Below are 16,272 nucleotides of genomic sequence, written 5' to 3' on the forward strand. Positions count from 1 at the left end.
GGAGTAAATGAGAGGCAAACCAAAAAACAGATGGTTACCTATAGAGAACAAACTGATGGTTACCAGAGGGCAGATGGTGGAGGGATGGGGGAAACAGGTGTTGGAGATTAAGGAGGGCACTTATTGTAATGAGCACCAGGTGATACACGAATTATTGAATCACTGTATTGTACACCTGAAACTAATATAACACTGTAAACTATAGTGCAATTAAATTAAAACTTAATAAATAAATGTCACTAAATTGAAAATTAGAAAAAAATCCCAATGTATCAATATTGATTATTATTTGTGATAAGTATACCTTACTCATGTAAGCCATTAATAGTACAAGAAACTGGGTGTGGGGTATATGGGAATTCTGTCTTCCCAACTTTTCTGAAAATCTAAAACTATTCTAAAATTAAAACTTATTTTTAAAAAATCAGCTAGATGCATTTGTTCTGAAAAGTTTTTTTTTTTTTAAGATTTTATTTATGAGAGACAGTGTGTTGGAGGTGGGGTGGTGGGGCAGAGCGAGAGGGAGAAAGAGTCACAAGCCAACTCTGACTCCGCACCCGCACTGACCTGGGGCCCCAGTGGGGCTCGTTCTCATGACCCTGAGATCATGACCTGAAGAGTCGGACCCTCAACCAACTGCCCCACCTAGGCATCCCTGTTCTGAAAAGTTTTAATTAAAACTAATTGCTACTTTCCTTAAAAACTGAGTTGAGAGTTTCTGAGTTGAGTGACCCTTTATCAGGGTCACAGAATCAGCCCCCTACTCTTCTAATTCTTCTCTTGGCTCTTCTGTAAGGCAGAACTGAACACGTGGTTAGCTTGAGCAGGAAGGACTACCACTCCCAGAGTGCCCCTGTGCGGTTGTCAGGAGCAACCAGAGAATGCAGACTAACAGCCCTGTTGGAGTCGGGATTATACAACTGGGTGCCTTGCCAGGCAGCCATGGGCCAGGACTATTACTCCGTGCTTGAGGTCACTCCAAATTCAGAGGATGCCGAGATCAAGAAGGCGTAAGTTCAGGGCGGGAGTGAGGCTTTAGGGGAGTGCCAGGAAGGCTCCACCTTTATCTTCCAAACTGAACTTTCTTGCACAGTTTAGGGCAGGCAAGATAAACCTTGTTCCTTCTCTTGCTTCCTGCTTACCTATACTCTAGGTTTGGGCTCGGTCAGAGTTCCCAATCCATCATCCTTTACCTCCTAAGCGGTAGGTAACCTCCTATTGCTCAGGAGGTTTTCCTAGCAATAAAAGTCAGGACAAAGGACATTTGAACTTTATTCTGATAATGGAGAACCAAAGGATTGAAAAAAAGGAGAGTGACCTGTCCAGATGGGTGTGTTTCAAATTTTATTCTGGCCATCAGATGAGGTTTTTTTGTTTTGTTTTGTTTTTGTTTTTAAGATTTTATTTATTTATTTGAGGGACAGAGATCACAAGTAGGCAGAGGGGCAGGCAGAGAGAGAGGAGGGAGCAGTCTCCATCCATGCTGAGCAGAGAGCCCGATGCGGGGCTTGATCCCAGGACCCTGGGATCATGACCTGAGCCAAAGTCAGAGGCTTTAACCCACTGAGCCACTGAGCCACCCAGGCGCCCCTCAGATGAGTTTTTTATGCTGAACTGCTTTTCTCAATACTTTCATCAGGTCTTGGGGATTTAGTGGTCCATTTCCAAAATATACATTTTTCTGAAGAAAAAAAAAGTGTTTTTGAGGGGCACCTGAGTGTCTCAGTCAGTTAAGCACTGACTTGATTTCAGCTTGGGTCATGAACTCCAGGTCATGAGATTGAGCCCTCCATCAGGCTCCACACGAGGTGTCAAGCCTGCTTGGGATTCTGTCTCTTTCTCTCTGCTCCCTGCCACCACACACACTCTGTTTGCTCACATGCACTCTCTCTCTCTCTCAAAAAAAAAATGTGTTTTTTAAATGAATAGTTATTGAGTGTCTACCCTATGGTTAGGTGCAGTGGTAGAAGCTGGAGATATGATCATGAATCAGATAAGTAGCTTGATTTTGTTGATGAATACAGATAATGAGTAAGTCGTAAGTGTGATGAATGTTACAGAAGGGGAAGTACAGAGTATTGTGGAAGTTTATTTTAGAAGTAGAGGGACCCCATTCAGGGGCTGTCATGATAGTCAAGGCTGACAATGAAACTTAGGTGCACCTGGGTGGCTCAGTGGGTTAAGCGTTCATCTTTAGCTCAGGTCATGATCCCAGGGTCCTGGGATCAAGCCCCACATCAGGCTCTCTGCTCAGGAGGGAGCCTACTTTTCCCTCTGCCTCTGCCCCTCTTCTTGCTTATGTGCTCTCTCTCTCTCTCAAATGAATAAATAAGATCTTTTTAAAAAAGAAAAAAGAAGATGAAGCTTGAAGCAGGACAGTGGGCTGGTGAGAAGAGAGAGAATGGACTTGGCTCTTTTTTGTTTTCAATATTTTATTTATGTATTTGACAGAGATCACAAGTAGGCAGAGAGGCAGGCAGAGAGAGAGAGGGAAACAGGCTCCCTACTGAGCAGAGAGCCGATGGGGGACTCGATCCCAGGACTCTGAGATCACTACCTGAGCTGAAGGCAGAGGCTTAACCCACTGAGCTACCCAGGGCGCCCCTTGACTTGGCTCTTAATCAGATCTTTGGAGGGTAAGGAAAAGGGGAGGAATCTGGGATAATACAATTAAGGTTGGGTAGTGATACATTTATTGAATGTACAGATTCTGTTCTGAAAACCTTCCATCATTATTTCATTTAATCCTTATAACAACCCTGAGAGGTAGGTGCTGTTATTATCTCAAGCCCATGTGCCTAGTAAACAGCAGAACCAGTATCCTGTAGGGCATTAATTGTGGGCTAAGTGGAAAGAGTCTACAGCGTGGCTGAGAAACAAGACACAGACTCATGAGACAATTACAGAATAATTCAGGACAATGTGTGATGTCACCCACAGTTCAGAGCATCTCCTTGGCCAGTGGGAGTCATCTAAGAAGAGGTCATAAAGAGTTGGAGTGCAGAAAAATAAGCCAAACTTAAACACTAGAAACACCCAGATCTGAATCCAGGTTCTCCTACCAGCTAGCTGTGTGACATGGACAAAGTGACCTCTCTGAGCCTCCATTTTCCCATCTCTAAAATAACAGTAACAAACAGGGGCACCTGGGTGGCTCAGTGGGTTGGGCATCTGCCTTCAGCTCAGGTCATGGTCCTGCGTCCTGGGATTGCCCCACACTGGACTCCCTGCTCAGCAGGGGGCCTGCTTTTCCCTCTCACTCTGCCCCTCCCCCTGCTTGTGCTCTCTCTCATGCTCTTTCTCTAATAAGTAAATCTTAAAAATTAATAATTATAAAGGTTGTTCTAGTATTAATATGGGATTGTATGAGATAATGAACATGAAATGCCCAGCAATCTTTTGCCCCCAAACCAGGCCCTATAGAGTGATTAAAAAGGACCACGTGTATTTCAAACAATAACTCTTAACCCTTCTCTCTTGTAACAGTTTAAAGAGATGAGTGCCATACAGGAGTACCTAGATTTTTGACCTCCCCCACTCAAAATGCTGAATGTATATAATGAAGAAAAGCACCACGATGATTCCTAATTGTCTAGCTATTTCCCTTCTCAGTGTCTCTCATTTGGTCTCAGCTGCTACATCTGAGCTGTGACTCACCTCCGTCTTGGCCACTCGGTAAAACAGTGATGGTTGTAAGCAAAACTTGCAACTACTCAAGTTTATATGAAAATGGAACTCTTCTCAAACCCACTTACTTTTACTCATTGATAGAATATTCTTTCAGTTCTCCTCATAACTGACTTTGGCCTTTGTAACTGAGAAGGGCTGGTTTCAAAGCCAGAGGTCATGACAATTGTCTTCAAGTCTCTGAAGGTAGAACAAACCGATACTCTCTGTAAGGCCTCCAGGGGCAGAGTTAAGACCTTCAGAGTTACAGGACAACAGGCCTCACTCAGTAAGATGAAATGCTGCCTCAAAGTCAGAGCCGTCCCACCCTGAGATGGGCTGCCTTGTGGGACAGTTACTTTGGGTCATTCATTTACTCCCTGCTGCTCAGAGAGCTAGGCACCAGGGACACAGAACCAGACACAGTAACTCAAGGAAATCATGCTAGTGGGAGAGACAAGCCAGTCAATAACCAGCAGGAGCACCAAGTACTAAGTTTAGGGATGGAAGGCACTGGGGACTCAGAACGAGGATTCTAACCCAGAATGGAGGTTGCAGTTAGAGAAGGCATCCTGGAGGAGTTGACCCTGAGCTGTGTGTTGAAAGATGAATGAAAATGTGCCAGTGGGTGATGGGAGGGACTGGGGAGGGGTGAGTGTTACAGGCGAAGGGAGTAAATGTCACAGACATGAGCAACGCAGTGTAGGGAGTTTGGAGCCTGGGCAGAAGGTCAGGAGCGGTCATGGGAGTAGGGAGAGAAAGCTGTGAGTAAGAAGGCCAGAGAGAGAAGCAGAGGCTTGAATCTCAGAGAGATTTGGATTTTATGCTGAAGACAAAGGGGAAACCAGTGGAGGATTTAGGCCAGAGAGTGACTTGGTCAGGGGGCAGCACACCAAAAAGCCTGGGGAGGAGGAGCACTAGAAACAGGAAACCATGGTTCTGCAATAGTTGTAGGGATGAAGAGGCAGGAAGAGAACATTGGGGAGAAAGAAAAACTGACGTGCCTTGGTAACGGGTGGGCTGGGGGTGGAGGGGACAAAGAACCTGGGAGTTGATAATGTTCAGTTTTTTTGGCTGCAGTGCCTGGGTAAGTGGGCAAAAAATGAGGAAATGAGAATGTGTTTGTATTTGGGCTCATTGAGTTGTGGGGCCTGTGGGACACTGGAGAGGAGATACCAAGATGGTGCTGGGAGCTGGGCCCTCTGAACTGCATCAGTAGACACCCTGGGGTCAGACTTCCTGATGCATCAGGCTGAAGAGAGCCCAAGACAGGTGATTGGGAGGGAGGAGAGAGGGGCTGGGGTCTTTATTCCCAGCTCCCTTCCTAGGAGGGCCCTTCAGGTTGGCTATGTTCCTTAACTGAAGATGACGGCTCCTGCCAAGGGCCCCCATCCACACACAATTCCGTGGGATGTCATGAACTTCTCCCTCCCCTCACTCCTATAGGCTCGGGGGCGTCAGCGTCCCTCAGTGCTCCTGACCTTGGGCTACAGCACCATCCCCTATGGTTATCCTCCCTATCTCCCACACTTTGGTGAGTGGTCCCTTTATCAACGCCACAAATCCCCCAGTCCATGCCAGCTCTTTCCTCCCGGACAATGAGGGTACAGATTTTCAGATGCTGTAGGTGTTGCCTCACTTGAGTGGTGGGATGGGGCAGCTACAGAAGCTGGGCAGGGAATGAGCACAGAAGCAGGAGACAGTCAGAGGGCCCGACGTGTGCTGAGTGCCTCTCTGTACTCAGCCCTTTGACACCTTATTTTACCTGATCTTCCCAAGAAGCCTAGGGGTCAGTTCAGACATCAAGACAGGATTCGATGTGCAAGAAATGTATTGGTAGAGGCACGTGTGAGGGTCAAGGGGGAGCAGGAGTGAGCAGGGAGGGCCTTCAGACCCCAGTGCAGGTCTGATGCCTGTGGTGGGGGAGCTGAGTGGGGAGGGCCGTGGAGTCAGCTGGAGAAAATGCTCAGCCTGGCCGATCAGCAGGAGTTCCGAGGCAGAGGTTGTAGGTTGGAGGGGTCCTGTGTCCCACAGGGAGGCACCAGCACGAATATCCTCACCATGCTTGGGCTCTAGCTGGAGCAGGTGGAGGAGGGGTAGCTTCAGCACAAACACTGAGGGCGGGCAGCTATGCTTTCTCCCCACTGGGCCCTCTTCAAGGGCATCTGAGCCATGGGCCGCCTTGGCTACCACAGTCCAGACTTTATAGCTGGGAACATCAAAGCAATGGACAGTAGAGTCAGCTCTAAGCCATGGCCTGCACCTCGGGCCCATTTCAGCTGCTATTACGGGTATGAATCCTCCCTCCTCCAGGTACCGGAAGCTGGCCCTGAAGAACCACCCGCTCAAGTCCAGTGAGCCATCTGCAGCAGAGACGTTCAGGCAAATAGCAGAGGCCTATGATGTGCTGAGCGACCGTGAGTGACTCCACTATCTTCCTCAGGTCTCGGGTTTTGGGCTTTCTGAGGGGGCCCAACAGAGAGGAGGCATTCCTCTTCCTGCCCAGAGTCTGGACAAACTTAGAAAGAAAACAGCACAAAGAAGTAGTTGCCTATCTCAGTAGTCCCGAGATAAGGCTGATCTGCTCAGCTGGTCTCCGAGAGGGGCAGGACCCGGTGCAGGTCCCCACAGCCCCCACACTCACCCTGGGCCCGCAGGGATACGCACAGTGAGATGCTTGCTGCCAAAGCAGGAAGGTGAGACTGAAGCTGGTGTGCCCCTTTACTCTTCCCAGATGGCCAAAGAGAGCATGTCTATAAAGGGGCATGGAGGGTCTGGTAATTCAGAAATCTCCTGAAACCAGGAGTATAGAAAGCGATTCCTCCCCTCTGCCCTGGGCAGTACCTGCATGGACATCCCTGAAGTCTTGTCTCAGAGACTAGTTACAGATCCTGTGCTGAAGAATGGCCGGATCACAAAGGTTTCTCTGGTCCTGAGTTCTCAGGACTTTGGAGTCCTTAGACTTTGGAGTCCTTAGTCCTCAAAGCTCTAGAATTTGGGAGCTCTAGGATTCTTGGATTCTAGAATTTCAAGGTGCTAGGATTCTATGTGCCCCAGCTAAAACTGTATTTGTGATGATGAGTTTAGCCAGATTCCAGGACAGTATCCTGACTGTTAATCTCTAGATCCCTCCTCCAGTCCTCCCCACCGTTCTGGCTCTCCTCCAGGCTACAGGCCCATACCTAGATGCACCCACCATGAGATTCCGCACCTGACTCTTCAGATCTCCTTTGAAAGACTGCCAGACAACAGGCACGTTAGAAATAAGGTTGCTTTTGCCCCTTTCTCTCCACCCTGTGTTCATCTGCTTCCCAGCCCAGTAGCTATCTTAGTCCCCGAGACTGGCCCCTTCCTCAAGGTGCAACATGTCCACAGCTGTGAAGAGAGGCATCTATGACAAGTTTGGAGAGGAGGGCCTGAAGGGCGGGATTCCCCTGGAGTATGGAGCCCAGACCCCATGGACCACTGGTTACGTCTTCCACGGCAACCCTGAAAAGGTTTTCCATGATTTCTTCGGAGGAGACAACCCCTTTGGTGGTAAGAGGCCCCACCTCCCCACTTGCCTTACTGGGAAAGGACAGAGCTATAAAAGGTTTCTTTTCTTTGAATCCTTTTGTTTATTTAAGAAATAAATATAGTGCCTGATTTTAAAAAAATTGTATTAAAGAAGAAATAAAGTCCAGCCTTATTCCTTCTCTAGAAGCAGCCACTTACTGCTAACAGTTTATGTATCCTTCCAGAAATTTTCTGTGCATTTATGGCATATATTTATGTTTACATAAGCCTTTTACCTAATTAAGGAAAGAGGACGATATTGTACACGCTGAGTTTTTTTCACTTAGTGTATCTTGGAGATGATCTTATTATGTACCATATTGTATACAGATCTGTTTCATTCATTTTAATAGCTGCATCAGATTTCATTATACAAGCATGTGTTAGTCAGCTGAGTACATGGATGGATGTGTAAACCATCCCACATCCCGACAAACTGAAAAAAAGCTGATTTCTGAGGCTCAGGATCATCTTGCAAGGACAATTCACCCTCAGACCTGTCTTCCTGGCTTCAGTTATGCGACTCAGAGAAGCTCGGTTTCATTGCCTGTCCCCCTGTAGCCTCTCCACCTGGCTACACCACCGCCTTTCTGCATTTCAGAAGTTCTCTTTTCCTTTTCTCCATGTTAATATCAAGTGAGCTACAGCTCACTGTCTGTCTACCTCTGGGCCCCCTCCGACCCTGCATTGCCTTCTCCTGTCTGCCAGAGGGAGCTAAGTTCATCGGCTGCATGTGTGACTGGACAAAGCAGGGACTCAGGGTCAGGCCTGTTTCAGATCCACACATTGCCACTTACGAGCTATGTGGTTCTGGGCAAATCCCTTCTCCGCTCTGAAACCTTAACTTCCTTCCTGGTAAATGGCTGTACTAGTTCTTTCCTCACCCGTCATTATCAAATGAGATAAGGGCTTTATAAAGCCATTATGAACATGGGCTCTGCAGACTGAAAGATACTGTACAATGGGATCTGTCTCTCCCAGGGACAGGCGCATGGAAAAGAGACAGCTCGGAGGAGCCAACCCAGAGCTTATAGGGGCATCGCTTACAAGGTTTGGGGTCCCTTGAGCAGTGCTCAGAAGCTATACTGCCGGGATGCCTAGGTGGCACAGTTGGTTAAGTGGCTGCTTTTGTCTCAGGTCATGTTTCCAGGATCCTGGGATCAAGCCCCACATTGGGCTCCTTGCTTGGCAGGGAGCCTGCTTCTCCCTCTGCCTCCACCTGCCACTCTGCCTGCTTGCTTGTGCTCTCTCTCTTTCTCTGACAAATAAATAAATAAAATCTTTTAAAAAAAAAAAAAGAAGAAGAAGTTCTACTGCTTCAGTGCTTCACCCCAGGGATTCTCGGGTCCCATCTCCCTGCAGGGCCAAGGGACGAGGCCTTCCTATGACCTGGCTACTGGGGTGGCGATAGCCCCGTACACCGTAGCTGCGGGGTGAATGAATGAATTCAGTTATACAAGAGGGGACCAGGTAATTCACAGGCCTCTTGATTCATTAGCACATCACAGCAGGGCACACATTCAGTGGGGCCTTGCCCTAAACATCTGAATTATGATAGCAACCTAGACTCTACACAAAGGGCTTCACATGTAGTGATAAACACGTGGTTCAGGGCACAGGTTCTAGAGTCACATTGTCCGAGTCCAGATGGACTGTGGGGCTGTGAGCATTTTCTTTGGCCTCTCTGCCCCTTGAGAGAACCATGTGAAGCGCTGACACCAGCCCCCGCTGCAGAGTAAGCTTTCAGCAACGTCTAGCTCTTCTTCATCATCTTGTTATTTAATCCTAATGGTAGAAGGCAGATCAGGCATTATTACTCCAACCCAAGCACAGAAGAACCGGAACCAAACTATTACATAGCACGTCAAGAGGCAAGGGCTCTTTGGACTGGGATGGAAGGGCAGCAAGAGGGGTTATGGGTATAGAGCTGGGCAGGGAGAAAAGAGAAGAAAAAAAAATGTGATGAACTCTCAAATTTGTCAGCTGTTGACTTCATAGAAACTTGAGTCTGGGGTCTCTAGTGGTATTGGGCTGGGCTGTATGAGGGAAAGGGGTTCCTGGGGAAGGGTAGGAAGGACTAGAATGCTTATTATGACTCTCCCAGCGGCCAACTAACCACAGGAGTCATTTCTGGCATACCAGGATCTGCCACCAGAGGGAACTCCTCTCCCTTCTGAGACAGCCAGCATCGAGGGGTATTTCCCAAGTTTAGGGGGAAAGGAGTCAGGAGAGTGTGGGACTATCCAAACAGGGTGGGGTGGGAGGTTTGAAGCAGTGGGAAGTGGCAAGGATTGATAATCATTGGATCTACAATTGAGGATAACTTTTCGACCTGGCCTAACAGTCTGAGTCTGCAAGGTAGGAATGAGATGCTGGGTATTACACTTGGGGACTGAAGAAGTATGTGTGAAGGTGTCTATGCATCCAGGTCCCTGGAAATAGCCTCTCTTACTCCTCTCCTCTCCCCACCTCCTGCAGAGTTTTTTGATGCAGAAGGAAATGAGGTGGATTTGAACTTTGGGGGGCTCCGGGGCCGAGGAGTCAAGAAACAAGACCCCCCAATTGAACGAGACCTTTACCTATCCCTGGAGGACTTATTCTTCGGCTGCACCAAGAAAATTAAGATCTCCCGAAGGGTGAGTGCTGGTCTTGCTCCTACTGGTAGCCACTACCTATCCTGTCCAGTCTTACAAGTAACCTCCTCCCTGTCCTCACTGGAGACCTCAGGTATGGTCTCTGATGGAATCATGAAATCTCAAGTTTGGAGACCTAGGATAATAGAATTCTAGAATCTGAAGTTGGCAGGGACAATCAAAGGTATTAGTCCCATTCTGTCCTGTGCAGGATTCTCCTCTCCAGTGTTCCTAACTGGGACAGAGTCTTTCCTTTCCTCTCAGTTCATCCCCATCCCTGTGGGAAGTTGGGCTCTGAATGTGCAGTCTCCCGTGAATTCTGCCCCCTGGGCATTACAGGCCATACCCCCAGGGCTTCATCAGTGTGTAAGCCTCATGAGGAAGAAGAAACAGTGTGGGCATGGAGGGTGGACTGTAGGACAGTCCCCAAGGAGTCTGATTGAAGACCTTCGGTGCCCCAGGGTGCAGTCAGTCCTTGGGTTGGCCCTGTCCCATGGCCCAACCCTATGCTAGGCACACAACCAAGACTCTTAGCACCTTTCCCCACAAGAGGAGATGCCAACAATGGCCATGCTTTCCACGGATGGCACCCGTCTGGGCATGTGATTGGGAAATGGATGGATGATGTAATAGGGAATGCTCGAATATGCTGACCTCTGTGGTCTTTCTCTCTTCATGATTAAGAGACCTCCCAGACGCCTCATGGCCAGAGCCTCTGGGTTTGGAGAGAGGACCTGGGTATATGTTCACTATGCATTTGTTAGTGGCCAGGGCCACGTGATTTCTAGCAGGAGTTGGGGGCTTGATCAACTCATGGTGACCACTTGGCATCTCAAACCCCAGCCCTATGACATAGCCTGTCATCCTGGAATTATAAGTCCTTGGTTCCAGTGAATGGGGTGAGAGTGGGAATGGCTCTGGGAAGGTTCTCCCTGTTGCTAGAGGAATGATCCTGAGCACAGAACCAGTGGAACATATTCCTCATGTGAAAAGGCCAGTTGGGAAATTCCCAGCAAACCTCTCCCCACCCCCCTCACCATCTGGCTGCAGGTGCTGAACGAGGATGGGTACTCCTCTACCATCAAGGACAAGATTCTCACAATTGATGTGAAACCTGGTTGGAGGCAGGGCACACGGATCACCTTTGAGAAGGAAGGGGACCAGGTGAGAAGGAGGGAATTGACTAGGATCCATCCTTAATTAGTGTCAGTCGCCTGGGCTTGCTCACGGAGTGGGAAGACTGAGGGGGAAGGAGGCAATGCTTTCTCCTGCCCCTGTGAGCCCTAGTCTGGTAGGGAGACCCTGGGTATCCACTCAGGGCTTTTCCCCATTTTGCAGAATAAGAAACTGAGACCCAGAGAGGGAAGGGATTTGCCTAGGGCAAGAGAACAAGAGCTCTCTCTTCCTGATTTTCTTCAGTGCTTCCTTTTTTTTTTTTTTAAGATTTTATTTATTTATTTGACAGAGAGATCACAAGTAGGCAGAGAGGCAGGCAGAGAGAGAAGGGGAAGCAGGCTCCCTGCTGAGCGGAGAGCCCGATGCGGGGCTCGATCCGAGGACCCTGGGATCATGACCTGAGCTGAAGGCAGAGGCTTTAACACACTGAACCACCCAGGCGCCCCTTCAGTGCTTCTTGAATAAAGCTGAACTACAGGAGCTATTCAGAAACCCCTTATTAATAATAATTTTAATACTATTTAATATCTTAATGATAATTACTTATTTAAATAAAAATATAAAATTATTGTTCAAGGCATGCTGAATCCTTAAGTCTGAGAAGAGGCAGAGTGTTGGTGTTTTCAGAGCCGAAAGAGATTAATTCCTTGGCTGATACTTCTTGCTCCCTTTCTCACCTGTAAAACATCTACTTCCAAAACACTCCTTTCAGGACCCCGCTCTAATGCTCCCAGCTGTGGGCAGCCTCCCCTGACCTCCCCACCTAGGTTAGGGCCTCTCTGGTCTCCCGCCTCTGGGTTCCCTTTACCACAGTCCGGAGCACGCTGAGGACTATGGGCCTGTCGCTGCCCCCCAGTTAATGAAGCCTGGCAGGACAGAGGCTTGCTGGAAGTTGTCTTCAAATCTGCAGCTCAGAGTTTTGCCCACCACCTGAGGAAGCCCCTGTCCCCCTCCAGCTGAGTGAATCCTTTTGGGCATGCTCAATAGAGGAGAAGTATTTGTGGGGGCTGGAGCTACTCACCCGAGTAGGCTTCTCAGAGGAGAGGATATGGAAACAAACTGTAAAGGTCCTTCCAGAAAACCTGGTTTAATCTCTTCATTGTTCAGATGAAGACATGGAGACCAGTAGAGGCAGGAACTTGGCCAGTAGCTCACAGCCAATTAGCCCTTGTCAACCCTTAGCCTCCTCTGCCCAGGGCCCCAACATTATCCCAGCCGACATCATCTTCATCGTAAAGGAGAAGCTACACCCTCGCTTCCGCAGGGAGAACGACAACCTCCTTTTTGTGAACCCCATTCCCTTGGGCAAGGTAAGTGGGCAAAGTAGAGGAGAAGAGGTGGGCAGATGAGAGTGAGCAAGCCGGCCGCATTCTGCACTCCCCCCACTGCATGGGGTAGGCCTTCAGAACGTGAGGAGAGCACATAGAATCTTTGTGGTGTCTTCAGGGCCCCTCTGTGTCCTCAGACTCCAAGCACAGAATAGCACTGGCCTAGGCTTTGCCCTAGGCTTTGCCCTCCCTCCCCCACCGCACCTGCAGGCAGTCACTCACTCAGTCCGGCCACCTGGTCTGGTCATCTCTCAGTCTGGGTGTGAGCACCTGCGTCTGCCCAGGACCCCTCTGGCGGCCCTCCTGCCTCCCTTCCCAAGTTCTCTAGGCTCTTCCCCGTACTTACTGGACTGTGCCACTGGCTTGTCTCAGCATCTCCTATGACGTTCAGGGCCCTCCACACTCTGCCCCTGCGGATCTCCCCCCGTGCACTCTGACCACGGAGCTCCTTGGAGCTCCTGCCCATCACACCTCCGGATTCTTGTTTGTGCTACGCCCTCTGCGTGGAATGCTGTATCCACCTGGTCTCCCTGGCAAGCTCCTTCTCACCCTTACCAACCGCCACCATGGGGCCGCCCTCCTGTCCCACTCCAAAATGGTTCGGGGACCTCTCCTTGGCTCCCGCAGACTCCTTGACTTCATTCTATTGTAACATATGTCATCCTCAGTCTTACTTAGCAGACTGAGCTCCTGCAGGCAGGTAGTTAGTTGCCTGGCTTGATCTCCTGTGAGTCCTTGAACAGCCTTGTGCCTCCTTGAGGCAGGACTCAGGGCCTGGCACTGAATAAGCTCAGAAAGTTCCTTCTAAACAGAAAGGCCAAGGTGACCTCCCCCACTCCCACCTTTGGCCCTCGTGTCCCCTAGGCCCTGACCTGCTGCACTGTGGAGGTGAAGACCCTAGACGATCGTCTGCTCAACATCCCCATCAATGACATTGTCCAGTGAGTGCCTCTGCTTGGGCCCCAGTCAGCAAAAGGGCTGGCCTGGGCCTTGGAGGGTAGTGGCACGCTGGGCAGCCCCCGTGCCGTTCAGTCCGGGCCAGAGAGACCTGAAATCCAGCCCCACCTCTGGCCAAGCTGCAGTCACCTGGTAAACGGGAGTGCCTTTTTCTAACTTGCATGAGGCCACTTTAGAGCCCAGAGGGCCCCTGTGTTGGACAATCTTGGTTGCCTTCCTCCTCCTGAACCTCTCATTAGTGTTCTGAGTTGTATTCCTTAAGTCCTTTCCAGGAAAGGCCCTCTGCATGGGAAGATTTACTCAGCCTCTCAGCATCCCAATCCAGGGTGGTACCTCTAGTTCTGGAACCCTCTGTTAGAGACTCAGTGTAAAAGGGTTGTCAAGGGGGCAGGCTGTCTGAACAAGCCAGTCCCCCCACCCCCACCCCGTTCTGGTTGAAATGAGCCCCGTGGTGGAAAGCCGTACTGACTGCCCCTTGCCTGAAGTTATGCGAGCAAAGGAAGCCTGGGATCTGTCAAAGTGCTCCTCTGGGGGGCCGCTAATTTCCCTTCTCTAATCCTCACATCTCAGTCCCAAGTATTTCAAGAAGGTGCCAGGTGAGGGGATGCCGCTGCCCGAGGACCCCACTAAGAAGGGAGATCTCTTCATCTTCTTCGACATCCAGTTCCCCACCCGCCTCACACCCCAAAAGAAACAGATGCTGCGACAGGCATTGCTGACATAACTCTTGTGGACTGGAGGCTGGTGCGTGGAGGAGGCTAGCTGGATGTGCAGGGGAGCCAGCCCACAGCACAGATGGGAGGTGAGGATGGGATGGCATGGGACTTTTAAACTGACACAATAAAGATTTATTTCCTACCTACCAGTTGCACCCAGGAGACTGTGTTGGAGGAAAAGGAGCTTCATGTATCTCTTTCTTGTGAGCAGAGGAGAGGGCAAGGTGTAGGAACTCTAAAACCTGGGTCCTTGTTCAGGTTTTTAAAATTTATTTAAATTCATTAGTTAATGTATGATGTGTTATTGGTTTCAGAGGTAGGGCTCAGTGATTAAGTGATATAAGATCAGTCTTATATAATACCCAGTGTTCATTGCATGCCTTCCTTAATGCCCATCACCCAGTTACCCCATCCCCCATCCCTCTTCCCTCCAGCAACCCTCAGTTTGTTTCCTTATGGTTTGTCTCCCTCTCTAATTTTACCTTGTTTTATTTTTTCCTCTCTTCCCTATGATCCTCTGTTTTGCTTCTTAAATTGCACATACCGGTGAGATCATATGATAATTGTCTTTCTCTGATTGCTTATTTCGCTTAGCATACTACCCTCCATTTCCATCCACATTGTTGCAAATGGCAATATTTCATTTCTGATGGCTGCATAATATTCCAGTGTGTGTGTGTACCACATCTTCTTTATCCATTCATCTGTCAATGGACATCTGGGTTCTTTCTTTTTTTTCTAAGATTTTATTTATTTGTCAGAGAGAGAGAGCACAAGCAAGCAGAGTGGCAGGCAGAGGCAGAAAGAGAAGAAGGTTCCCCACTGAGCAAGGAGCCCGATGTGGGACTCAATCCCAGGACCCCGGGATCATGATCTGAGCTGAAGGCAGCCACTTAACAAACTAAGCCACCCAGGTGTCCCACATCTGGACTCTTTCAACAGTTTGGCTGTTGTGGACATTGCTACTATGAACACTGGGGTGCAGGTGTCCCTTCGGATGACTACATTTGTATCTTTGGGGTAAATACCCAGTAGTGTAATTGCTGAGTCATAGGGCAACTCTATTTTTAACTTTCTAAGGAAACTCCATGATGTTTTCCAGAGTGACTCTACCAGTTTGCATTCCCACCAACACCATAAGAGGGTTCCCCTTTCTCCACATCCTCACCAACATCTGTTGTTTCCTGACTTGTTAGTTTTAGTCATTCTGACCAGTATGAAGTGGTATCTCATTGTATTTTGATTTTTATTTCCTTGATGCTGAGTGATATTGTTTTTTCATGTGTATGTTGGCCATTTGGATGTCTTCTGTGGCAAAATGTCTGTCCATGTCTTCTGCCCATTTCTTGATTGGATTATTTGTTCTTTGGGTGTTGAGTTTGATAAATTCTTTATAGATTTTTGATACTAGCCCTTTATATAAAGCATTTGAAAATATTTTTTTTCCCATTTTGTCAGTTGTCTTTTGGTTTTGTTGACTTTTTTCTTTGCTGTGCAAAAGCTTTTTATCTTAATGAAGTCCCAATAGTTCATTTTTGTTTCCCTTGCCTTTGGAGACATGTCTAGCAAGAAGTCCCTGTGGTCGAGGTCACAGATGTTGCTGCATGTGTTCTCTAGGATTTTGTTGGTTTTCTGTCTCACATTGAGGTCTCTTATCCATTTTGATTTTATTTTTGTGTATGGTGTAATGAAATGGCCCAGTTTCATTCTTCTGCATGTGGCTGTCCAATTTTCCCAGCACCATTTGTTGAAGGTACTATCCTTTTTCCATTGGATATTCTTTCCTGCTTTGTCGAAGATTAGTTGACCATGAGTTGAGGGTCCATTTCTGGGCTCTCTATTCTGTTCCTTTGATCTATGTGTCTGTTTTTGTACCAGGACCATGCTGTCTTGATGATTACAGCTTTGTAATAGAGCTTGAAGTTTGGAATTGTAATGCCACAAGCTCTGGTTTTATTTTTCAACATTCGTTTGGCTATTCAGGCTCTTTTCTGGTTCCATACAAATTCTAGGATTATTTGTTCCAGTTCTGTGAAAAACATTGATGGCATTTTGATAGGTATTATAATGAATGTATATACATATTGAATGTATATTGCATTGAATGTATAGGTAGCATAGACATTTTTACAATATTTGTTCTTCCAGGGGCGCCTGGGTGGCTCAGTGGGTTAAAGCCTCTGCCTTCAGCTCAGGTCATGATCCCAGGATCCTGGGATCAAGCCCCACATCAGGCTCTCC

At 48.3% G+C, this 16,272-nt stretch overlaps 1 protein-coding gene across 2 annotated transcripts; it reads left to right on the forward strand.

The window, feature by feature from the left end:
• The first annotated feature begins 942 nt into the window (after positions 1-942).
• DNAJB13 (DnaJ heat shock protein family (Hsp40) member B13) lies at positions 943-14,413 on the forward strand. Of its 2 annotated transcripts, XM_046016685.1 has the most exons (8): positions 943-1,010; positions 5,980-6,083; positions 7,042-7,203; positions 9,700-9,857; positions 10,905-11,018; positions 12,227-12,340; positions 13,223-13,299; positions 13,886-14,413. In XM_046016685.1, exons 1-8 carry the CDS (start codon positions 943-945, stop codon positions 14,037-14,039), a joined length of 951 nt encoding a protein of 316 aa, XP_045872641.1. In that variant the 3' UTR covers positions 14,040-14,413. The 2 variants fall into 2 exon arrangements, with proteins under 2 accessions (XP_045872641.1, XP_045872642.1); XM_046016686.1 differs by lacking the exon at positions 943-1,010 and having other exon boundaries at positions 5,995-6,083; positions 6,987-7,203.
• Positions 14,414-16,272: the final 1,859 nt, after the last annotated feature.

Source organism: Meles meles, chromosome 8 (assembly GCF_922984935.1).
Source record: "Meles meles chromosome 8, mMelMel3.1 paternal haplotype, whole genome shotgun sequence".
Lineage (NCBI taxonomy): Eukaryota > Metazoa > Chordata > Mammalia > Carnivora > Mustelidae > Meles > Meles meles.